Genomic DNA, 12,532 nt, shown 5'->3' on the forward strand with positions numbered 1-12,532 from the left:
GACATTCATGTCAATGTCAAAGTCAGTCTTGAAAATATGTGTGTGTTTGAACAACTAAAGAGCAAGATATCAAGAGAAGTTAACTGGTCATGTTTTTGTTGACATTTAACTTCATCTTAAACTTTCATTACTTTATAAGTTTGATTTGATAATTTGTGGAGGGGAATTATGCCACCTTAGTGACAATGCTTGTTCACTGCTTTTTTGGCAATAACCGTTAATCATGTTCATATTTAGAATTTAAAAGATACTAGTAGATTAATTGAACCAGGGTCCTGATCCAGAAAGTGTTCATAATGTTACGACCTGTCGTAACTCTATAGTTTATCATAGGCTTACGAATGTCGTAGCTCTTTGTGGATCAGGACGTTTTGTGGATCAGGACTCTGATATATACATCTATCCGAGAGTGACAGTATTTTGCATTACACTTGGCTTATACAGATTGACGTGCCAAAGACTCTTACACACCTCTCTGCACCACATCAACTTTCATCAAAATAGTGTCAAAAACCTGCATTACTCCTGGCTATGCTCGCACCTTCATATGACAACTGAAGTACTGCTCACCATGGTGTTAAACCAGACTTGCCATCAATCACCCCAATGACACACAATCCACCATAGTGTTAAACCAGACTTGCCAATCAATCACCCCAATGACACACAATCCACCATAGTGTTAAACCAGACTTGCCAATCAATCACCCCAATGACACACAATCCACCATGGTGTTAAACAAGACTTGCCATCAATCACCCCAATGACACACAATCCACCATAGTGTTAAACCAGACTTGCCATCAATCACCACTGACAGACAATCCACCATGGTGTTAAACCAGACTTGCCAATCAATCACCCCAATGACACACAATCCACCATAGTGTTAAACCAGACTTGCCATCAATCACCACAATGACACACAATCCACCATGGTGTTAAACCAGACTTGCCATCAATCACCACAATGACACACAATCCACCATAGTGTTAAACCAGACTTGCCATCAATCACCACAATGACACACAATCCACCATAGTGTTAAACCAGACTTGCCATCAATCACCACAATGACACACAATCCACCATGGTGTTAAACCAGACTTGCCATCAATCACCACAATGACACACAATCCACCATAGTGTTAAACCAGACTTGCCAATCAATCACCACTGACAGACAATCCACCATGGTGTTAAACCAGACTTGCCAATCACTCACCCCAATGACACACAATCCACCATGGTGTTAAACCAGACTTGCCATCAATCACCACAATGACACACAATCCACCATAGTGTTAAACCAGACTTGCCATCAATCACCACTGACAGACAATCCACCATAGTGTTAAACCAGACTTGCCATTAATCACCACAATGACACACAATCCACCATGGTGTTAAACCAGACTTGCCATCAATCACCACAATGACACACAATCCACCATAGTGTTAAACCAGACTTGCCATCAATCACCACAATGACACACAATCCACCATGGTGTTAAACCAGACTTGCCATCAATCACCACTAAGAGACAATCCACCATGGTGTTAAACCAGACTTGCCATCAATCACCACTGACAGACAATCCACCATGGTGTTAAACCAGACTTGCCATCAATCACCACTGACAGACAATCCACCATAGTGTTAAACCAGACTTGCCAATCAATCACCACAATGACACACAATCCACCATAGTGTTAAACCAGACTTGCCATCAATCACCACTGACAGATAATCCACCATAGTGTTAAACCAGACTTGCCATCAATCAACACAATGACACACAATCCACCATGGTGTTAAACCAGACTTACCATCAATCACCACTGACAGACAATCCACCATAGTGTTAAACCAGACTTGCCATCAATCACCACTGACAGACAATACACCATGGTGTTAAACCAGACTTGCCAATCAATCACCCCAATGACACACAAGCCACCATAGTGTTAAACCAGACTTGCCATCAATCACCACAATCACACACAATCAACCATAGTGTTAAACCAGACTTGCCAATCAATCACCCCAATGACACACAATCCACCATAGTGTTAAACCAGACTTGCCAATCAATCACCCCAATGACACACAATCCACCATAGTGTTAAACCAGACTTGCCATCAATCACCACTGACACACAATCCACCATAGTGTTAAACCAGACTTGCCAATCAATCACCCCAATGACACACAGTCCACCATAGTGTTAAACCAGACTTGACACACAGTCCACCATAGTGTTAAACCAGACTTGCCAATCAATCACCCCAATGACAGAGAATCCACCATAGTGTTAAACCAGACTTGCCATCAATCACCACAATGACACACAATCAACCATAGTGTTAAACCAGACTTGCAAATCAATCACCCCAATGACACACAATCCACCATAGTGTTAAACCAGACTTGCCATCAATCACCACTGACAGACAATCCACCATAGTGTTAAACCAGACTTGCCATCAATCACCACTGACAGACAATCCACCATAGTGTTAAACCAGACTTGCCATCAATCACCACAATGACACACAATCCACCATGGTGTTAAACCAGACTTGCCATCAATCACCACAATGACACACAATCCACCATGGTGTTAAACCAGACTTGCCATCAATCACCACAATGACACACAATCCACCATAGTGTTAAACCAGACTTGCCATCAATCACCACAATGACACACAATCCACCATGGTGTTAAACCAGACTTGCCATCAATCACCACTAAGAGACAATCCACCATGGTGTTAAACCAGACTTGCCATCAATCACCACTGACAGACAATCCACCATGGTGTTAAACCAGACTTGCCATCAATCACCACTGACAGACAATCCACCATAGTGTTAAACCAGACTTGCCAATCAATCACCACAATGACACAAAATCCACCATAGTGTTAAACCAGACTTGCCATCAATCACCACTGACAGATAATCCACCATAGTGTTAAACCAGACTTGCCATCAATCAACACAATGACACACAATCCACCATGGTGTTAAACCAGACTTACCATCAATCACCACTGACAGACAATCCACCATAGTGTTAAACCAGACTTGCCATCAATCACCACTGACAGACAATACACCATGGTGTTAAACCAGACTTGCCAATCAATCACCCCAATGACACACAAGCCACCATAGTGTTAAACCAGACTTGCCATCAATCACCACAATGACACACAATCCACCATAGTGTTAAACCAGACTTGCCATCAATCACCACAATGACACACAATCCACCATAGTGTTAAACCAGACTTGCCAATCAATCACCCCAATGACACACAATCCACCATAGTGTTAAACCAGACTTGCCAATCAATCACCCCGATGACACACAATCCACCATAGTGTTAAACCAGACTTGCCATCAATCACCACTGACACACAATCCACCATAGTGTTAAACCAGACTTGCCAATCAATCACCCCAATGACACACAGTCCACCATAGTGTTAAACCAGACTTGCCAATCAATCACCCCAATGACACACAATCCACCATAGTGTTAAACCAGACTTGCCATCAATCACCACAATGACACACAATCCACCATAGTGTTCAACCAGACTTGCCATCAATCACCACAATGACACACAATCAACCATAGTGTTAAACCAGACTTGCCAATCAATCACCCCAATGACACACAATCCACCATAGTGTTAAACCAGACTTGCCATCAATCACCACTGACAGACAATCCACCATAGTGTTAAACCAGACTTGCCATCAATCACCACTGACAGACAATCCACCATAGTGTTAAACCAGACTTGCCATCAATCACCACAATGACACACAATCCACCATGGTGTTAAACCAGACTTGCCATCAATCACCACAATGACACACAATCCACCATAGTGTTAAACCAGACTTGCCATCAATCACCACAATGACACACAATCCACCATAGTGTTAAACCAGACTTGCCATCAATCACCACAATGTCACACAATCCACCATAGTGTTAAACCAGACTTGCCATCAATCACCACAATGACACACAATCCACCATGGTGTTAAACCAGACTTGCCATCAATCACCCCAATGACACACAATCCACCATAGTGTTAAACCAGACTTGCCAATCAATCACCCCAATGACACACAATCCACCATAGTGTTAAACCAGACTTGCCAATCAATCACCCCAATGACACACAATCCACCATAGTGTTAAACCAGACTTGCCATCAATCACCACAATGACACACAATCCACCATAGTGTTAAACCAGACTTGCCATCAATCACCACTGACAGACAATCCACCATAGTGTTAAACCAGACTTGCCATCAATCACCACAATGACACACAATCCACCATGGTGTTAAACCAGACTTGCCATCAATCACCACTGACAGACAATCCACCATAGTGTTAAACCAGACTTGCCATCAATCACCACAATGTCACACAATCCACCATAGTGTTAAACCAGACTTGCCATCAATCACCACAATGACACACAATCCACCATGGTGTTAAACCAGACTTGCCATCAATCACCCCAATGACACACAATCCACCATAGTGTTAAACCAGACTTGCCATCAATCACCACAATGACACACAATCCACCATGGTGTTAAACCAGACTTGCCATCAATCACCACAATGTCACACAATCCACCATAGTGTTAAACCAGACTTGCCATCAATCACCACAATGACACACAATCCACCATGGTGTTAAACCAGACTTGCCATCAATCACCCCAATGACACACAATCCACCATAGTGTTAAACCAGACTTGCCAATCAATCACCCCAATGACACACAATCCACCATAGTGTTAAACCAGACTTGCCAATCAATCACCCCAATGACACACAATCCACCATAGTGTTAAACCAGACTTGCCATCAATCACCACAATGACACACAATCCACCATAGTGTTAAACCCGACTTGCCATCAATCACCACAATGACACACAATCAACCATAGTGTTAAACCAGACTTGCCAATCAATCACCCCAATGACACACAATCCACCATAGTGTTAAACCAGACTTGCCATCAATCACCACTGACAGACAATCCACCATAGTGTTAAACCAGACTTGCCATCAATCACCACAATGACACACAATCCACCATAGTGTTAAACCACACTTGCCATCAATCACCACAATGACACACAATCCACCATAGTGTTAAACCAGACTTGCCATCAATCACCACTGACAGACAATCCACCATAGTGTTAAACCAGACTTGCCATCAATCACCACAATGACACACAATCCACCATGGTGTTAAACCAGACTTGCCATCAATCACCACTGACAGACAATCCACCATAGTGTTAAACCAGACTTGCCATCAATCACCACAATGACACACAATCCACCATGGTGTTAAACCAGACTTGCCATCAATCACCACAATGTCACACAATCCACCATAGTGTTAAACCAGACTTGCCATCAATCACCACAATGACACACAATCCACCATGGTGTTAAACCAGACTTGCCATCAATCACCCCAATGACACACAATCCACCATAGTGTTAAACCAGACTTGCCAATCAATCACCCCAATGACACACAATCCACCATAGTGTTAAACCAGACTTGCCAATCAATCACCCCAATGACACACAATCCACCATAGTGTTAAACCAGACTTGCCATCAATCACCACAATGACACACAATCCACCATAGTGTTAAACCCGACTTGCCATCAATCACCACAATGACACACAATCAACCATAGTGTTAAACCAGACTTGCCAATCAATCACCCCAATGACACACAATCCACCATAGTGTTAAACCAGACTTGCCATCAATCACCACTGACAGACAATCCACCATAGTGTTAAACCAGACTTGCCATCAATCACCACAATGACACACAATCCACCATAGTGTTAAACCAGACTTGCCATCAATCACCACAATGACACACAATCCACCATGGTGTTAAACCAGACTTGCCATCAATCACCACTGACAGACAATCCACCATAGTGTTAAACCAGACTTGCCATCAATCACCACAATGACACACAATCCACCATGGTGTTAAACCAGACTTGCCATCAATCACCATAATGTCACACAATCCACCATAGTGTTAAACCAGACTTGCCATCAATCACCACAATGACACACAATCCACCATGGTGTTAAACCAGACTTGCCATCAATCACCACTGACAGACAATCCACCATAGTGTTAAACCAGACTTGCCATCAATTACCACAATGACACACAATCCACCATGGTGTTAAACCAGACTTGCCATCAATCACCACTGACAGACAATCCACCATAGTGTTAAACCAGACTTGCCATCAATCACCACAATGACACACAATCCACCATGGTGTTAAACCAGACTTGCCATCAATCACCACGACACACAATCCACCATGGTGTTAAACCAGACTTGCCATCAATCACCACAATGACACACAATCCACCATAGTGTTAAACCAGACTTGCCATCAATCACCACAATGACACACAATCCACCATGGTGTTAAACCAGACTTGCCATCAATCACCACTGACACACAATCCACCATAGTGTTAAACCAGACTTGCCATCAATCACCACAATGACACACAATCCACCATGGTGTGAAACCAGACTTGCCATCAATCACCACAATGACACACAATCCACCATGGTGTTAAACAAGACTTGCCATCAATCACCACTGACAGACAATCCACCATGGTGTTAAACCAGACTTGCCATCAATCACCACTGACAGACAATCCACCATGGTGTTAAACCAGACTTGCCAATCCATCACCCCAATGACACACAATCCACCATAGTGTTAAACCAGACTTGCCATCAATCACCACAATGACACACAATCCACCATAGTGTTAAACCCGACTTGCCATCAATCACCACAATGACACACAATCCACCATAGTGTTAAACCAGACTTGCCATCAATCACCACTGACAGACAATCCACCAATTTCACAAACTGATCACTGAGTCCTGATGGGACCATCAGTTTGATTCCATAGATTTTTATCCTGCCACTCCCACATGGGAGATATGAGATTTATTACCAGGGTGGTGGAATTGGCGTCTTTACTATTAACTCAGGTTTCAGGATATATTGCAGATGGTGATGCCTAGATATAACTATTTCTCCATGGTCTGAAGGCATTTAAGGATGGACAGATAGTTGGAACAGGCACAGATTTGTTGCTACAGAGAGCAACTGGATGATCTGTTGTGTTTTCCTAATATATTACCGAATTGAAATATACCACCCTTGTATATCAATATTTCATATAATGCAACTTTTTATGTACTTCCTGGGTTGCAATCATAAAGGGCTTATGAAATTTTGGCTGCAATAGCAACTTCTGATTTCCAGTTGAGCATATAAACTGCAAAAAAGATATAGGGATCCGATAGGAAAACACTGGGTTATCCAGTAGCTCAGCTCTGTATAGTAACAAGTTGAAGACAACACTGAGACACGGAAACTGCGGGTAGGTGTTGCCCTGTTCATCCCTAATCGTCATGGTATCACCAGAAATGTTTTCATATCATACTGGATATTCAAGATGGTATAGACAATACTCTCGGATATGATATATCTGTTTTATTGCCTGATACAAACAGTTCAAGTTGGCAATAAATCTTCAAAACATCACAAATGGACTGGATCAACAACATGAACCAACTGATCATCAGGTCCAATAACAGCTGCAATACACAACAAATACCACCTCATCAACACCATCTGAGCAGGTAAAACCTGGGGAAGTTACGACTGCCTGGCTACTGTTCTCTTAAGTTTACCATAGTGATCCTATATCTCACCATAGTGATCCCATATCTCACCATAGTGACCCCATATCTCACCACAGTGACCCCATCTCACCACAATGACCCCATATTTCACTATAGTGATCTATATCTCACCACAGTGACCCCATATCACACCATAGTGATCCCATATCTCACCATAGTGACCCTGTTTTACCTCAGTGAAACTACTCTTACCATACTAACCTTACATCATACTGACCTTACATCATACTGACCCTGTCTTACCGACCCTCTGTTACCTTAGTGAAACTATGTCTTACTAAAGTAGACTTACGTCCTACCAAAGAGACCCCACATCTTATATATCCTTATATCACTATTTATTAACTATCCCTCAATAATTCCCAAATAGACCTGCAAGTTCCTCAACTGCAAAATACCTTTTTTCATAATGTTTTTAAAGATAACGAATTGTCGCAGAAATTAATATCAAACCAAACTCAGGAGCTGCAGTCAAATAGATTGAAGTCTGTTCAATGCCATTTGCCGACGTCAAAACGGAGAGCGAGAGTTTGTGCACCTACACAGCATATCGAAGTCTGGAAAACACCACATGAGCAGTTCCAGATATTAATGCATTGTTAGCAAACTCCAGAATAATCTGAATCAGTGGGAAGAGATTCCGCGTCTGCTCCGGCTGCCTCTTGTCCGGAGGACTGTAGTTGTGATCCTGGTTCATACAGTCAGCTGAGTGCAGCTGGTTCAGACCGATCCACCGACTCAGCAAACGCTTCATCGCAGTCGGAAACAAAGAAGTGACAATAGATTCTGCTGGAGGCAGATTGTCTATACAGTTGATATGCTCTTTCTTAAAAGCATCCACACGTTTTGCAATATTTCTTTCCAAGTTATGGAACTCCTGGCCCAGCCATTCAGCTACTACACACAATGCAATGTTTTTCCTCGTGGGAATGTTGAAGGCACAGTTTCTCAGTTCCTGTTGGAGGGCCGCATCACCCAGGGAAGTCCTGTAGTAGCTGAACATCTCAAAAGGAAAACAGTTTGATGGTGATATTTCATAATGACATAGTTCCAACTTGAGAAACTCGAGGACCTGGGCTACAACAGAGAGTTCAGGATTCGATGGATGAGCGTTTCTTTGTTCAACGATGTGTTGTATGAAAGAGTCCACGGTGGTGCTGGCCACACTTCCGCCTGCAGCCCTATCACAGACTGGGGAGGAGAGCACCGGGGCCGGGAGGCTCACAAGGTGTTCCTGTTTCACAGCACTACTGTTCTCTGTTTGGTGCACACTGTCGGTCCACGAGAGGGACATGGATTCTGGCAGGTCGGGTTCACTGTAGTGTTGTAGCCACACATCCTGCAAGACAGAAAACATCCAACTTACACTCTGCATTAGCAACAACCATATTTACTCAAACTATTGTTAGTGGTGGTCCAATTAATTGCAATAATCGTAGAGTGGTCGCAGTGACTAAACAACCAAGCTCTTGAACATATTTTCTCATAATCGACCACAAACAATTTGGGAACACTTGTTTGCATCAACAATATAAATGCATTTGGTGCAATTTGAAAAAAAACTAAACCCAAAGAACTACATGTTTTATCTATATGTTTTTGTGCATTAACAAAGATACCAGGTACATCTGAAACACATCCAACTTTCACTCTGCATTATCCATTATCAGGGCTATAGAACCCGCTATTGACTCACACTATTCTAGACTGGTACTGATGTTATTCTTTGGGTATTCAACATTCTTCCTCCCTTGGGTTCAATCTACTGGATATTCATAAATCCTGGATTATCGATTGGACCCTTTTTCAAAACATGTCTCCATCAAATGCTGTTGTATCATGTTCATGTGACTTCCAACTAGAACATGCTTATGTGCTGCTGTATAGCTGACAATAGGGACAGATACTGTTAAAGTTACAGGAGGATGTAGAGGTTTTGTGATTTATTGCAGTGAGCCTTGTGTAACTGTGATGAATGCATTCGATAGGTAAATAAGAATGTATGAGGCAGTACTGACTGACTGAGTTTGGTTTTACGCCGCTTTTAGCAATATTCCAGCAACATCACGGCGGGGGACACCAGAAATGGGCTTCACACATTGTGCCCATGTGGGGATTCGAACCTGGGTCTTCGGCATGACGAGCCAATGCTTTAACCATTAGGCTACCCCACCGAGGACAAACTGTTGTTCTACTACTGGATGTGTTTAACATGCTCATTCACTATCACAGCCTCAGTAGGTAGTAACATCTTCACCTCATGTATTACAGTTTACACTAATATTTACTTGTCATGTTGCTTCTGTTTTCTTAAAATATCACAAAATGAGTTGGTTATCATGGTTATTGTCTCAAAATTCTTTACTGGGAAGTTTGCACAAAATCTGACTTTTCTATCAGACGAGGGTTCCGACATATAACCACACACCTGATGTTCATAAGTGTATTTCCATAGGCGGTTGGTTCCAAAACCTCTTTCAAAACTAAACTTGTCTTTAAATGTCAGCTGATTATCACATTTGAATATTGTCAGTTACAAACGAGATCAAATAAAAAATTACCCTACGTAATCCACTGGCGCATTCTAGACAATGGTTCATAACTGATGTCACATGATGTTTCAGTACATGTTCCTACCCTTAACTTGAGCAAACAGTCTCTCTGCACAAACAGCTCGTGGTACTCAAACACGGCTCTGAACACTCCCTGGATGTTGTAAAACCATACACTGCCACTGTTGGACGTGCCATTCAGACGAGAGTCTGAAATTAGGAAGTATGGGGTGTCAATATTCAACATTAATTTGGGATAAAATTTGTCCTTTGTAACCAATTTAACCTAGCTAGGCTTGTCCAGTTGTCCCATGGACAAATTTAAGTAATGTAACAGTTCTTGTAAGTAATATATCTCTTAGAGACTCATTCATTTCACATTCAAGTTAACTTACTTATTACATGTCAAAACTTATGAAAATGAGTTGTATTCAAGGTAAGAGTAATGCTTCTGTATTGCTCTTATTATACCAGATAGAGAGGTAAGAATTCAAGGAACTGTCTACCTGAGAATAGCAGCTTTGTTGCCAAACCCTCCTTTCCAAAGCGATTGTGTATCCTACAATTATTTTTGTTGACTTGGCTGATCCCCGCCTAGCACATCAGCAGCCATGAACAAAGGGATGCCAAATGTCTGAAACAGAATAAACAGAATCTTGTCAAGGTGTGAGTTTATTGTCATTGTCAGTAAAAGTACCATACATTGATAATGTTGTTGTTTTTCATTCTGATTGGTAATCCTATTATACATGTATATGATAATGAGAATATTTATTACGCACCTTTTTCCAGGCTAGATATCCTGCTCAAAGGGCACAATGTGATCATTATTACCCCGAATAACCCAAGCTGCCTGTTCGGCACTAGAAGGTTATAGTCACATGACTTTATCCAACCAAGTACCCATTTTCTGCTGGGTGAACAGAGGCAATTTTGAACTCACTTGCCTAAGGTGAGACCACATGTATCACATATGCTTCGTTGTGGGGCAGGACTGAAGCCCTAGAAACTCTCAGGAGTCAAGCTGTCACACACGGTTACCCTTCCAAGGACTCTCCAAGCCCAACGTTTCTTAACTTCAACTGATTAGTGACCTGAGCTCTATGCATAGGACCACACTCAACCATTCATATCATCCATCAGAGCACTCATTGATAATACAATTTGATTGTAATCAGTTGAGTTCTCATAAGGTGAGAGTGACTGTTGTTTAATGTCATAATCAGCAATATTCCAGCAATATCACAGCAACCTTAAAACTTGATAAGTTTGGATCTGACAAACCAGAGACTGACAGTCACACCAACTGACCACCAAATTATTCTCATCATGACGTAATTACATCATATTATTGTGAGTGAGTGAGTTTAGTTTTACGCCGCACTCAGCAATATTCCAGCCATATGGCGGCGGTCTGAAAATAAATGAGTCTGGACCAGACAATCCAATGATCAACAGCATGAGCATTGAGTTGCGCAATTGGGAACCGATGACACGTGTCAACCAAGCCAGCGAGCCTGACCACCTGATCCCATTAGTCGCCTCTTACGACAAGCATGGGTTACTGAAGTCTCGTTTTAACCCGGACCTTCACGGGTGACATCATATTAACAGTGACATGATGAGGATGGGAGTGGGGTAACATCGTTGTAACAGTATTTCAGGTATATAACAATGTGGGAGAAGCCTGACGTCATGCTGGTCCTCGACATCGTTGTAACAGTATTTCAGGTGTATATCAATGTGGGAGAAGCCTGACGTCATGCTGGTCCTCGACATCGTTGTAACAGTATTTCAGGTGTATAACAATGTGGGAGAAGCCTGACGTCATGCTGGTCCTCGACATCGTTGTAACAGTATTTCAGGTGTATATCAATGTGGGAGAAGCCTGACGTCATGCTGGTCCTCGACATCGTTGTAACAGTATTTCAGGTGTATATCAATGTGGGAGAAGCCTGACGTCATGCTGGTCCTCGACATCGTTGTAACAGTATTTCAGGTGTATATCAATGTGGGAGAAGCCTGACGTCATGCTGGTCCTCGACATCGTTGTAACAGTATTTCAGGTGTATATCAATGTGGGAGAAGCCTGGCGTCATGCTGGTCCCCGACAT

General features: G+C 42.3%; 1 protein-coding gene across 1 annotated transcript; it reads right to left on the minus strand.

The window, feature by feature from the left end:
• Window positions 1–7,637: 7,637 nt before the first annotated feature.
• LOC124278081 lies at window positions 7,638–12,532 on the minus strand. Its single transcript, XM_046713831.1, is given in 5 exon segments — window positions 7,638–9,205; window positions 10,504–10,628; window positions 10,925–11,012; window positions 11,014–11,052; window positions 12,446–12,532. Coding segments are annotated over 5 exon segments (1,140 nt in total). The 3' UTR covers window positions 7,638–8,404.

This window comes from Haliotis rubra, unplaced genomic scaffold (genome assembly GCF_003918875.1).
Source record: "Haliotis rubra isolate DU_JTF1 unplaced genomic scaffold, ASM391887v1 Scf230, whole genome shotgun sequence".
NCBI classification, from domain to species: Eukaryota; Metazoa; Mollusca; class Gastropoda; order Lepetellida; family Haliotidae; genus Haliotis; species Haliotis rubra.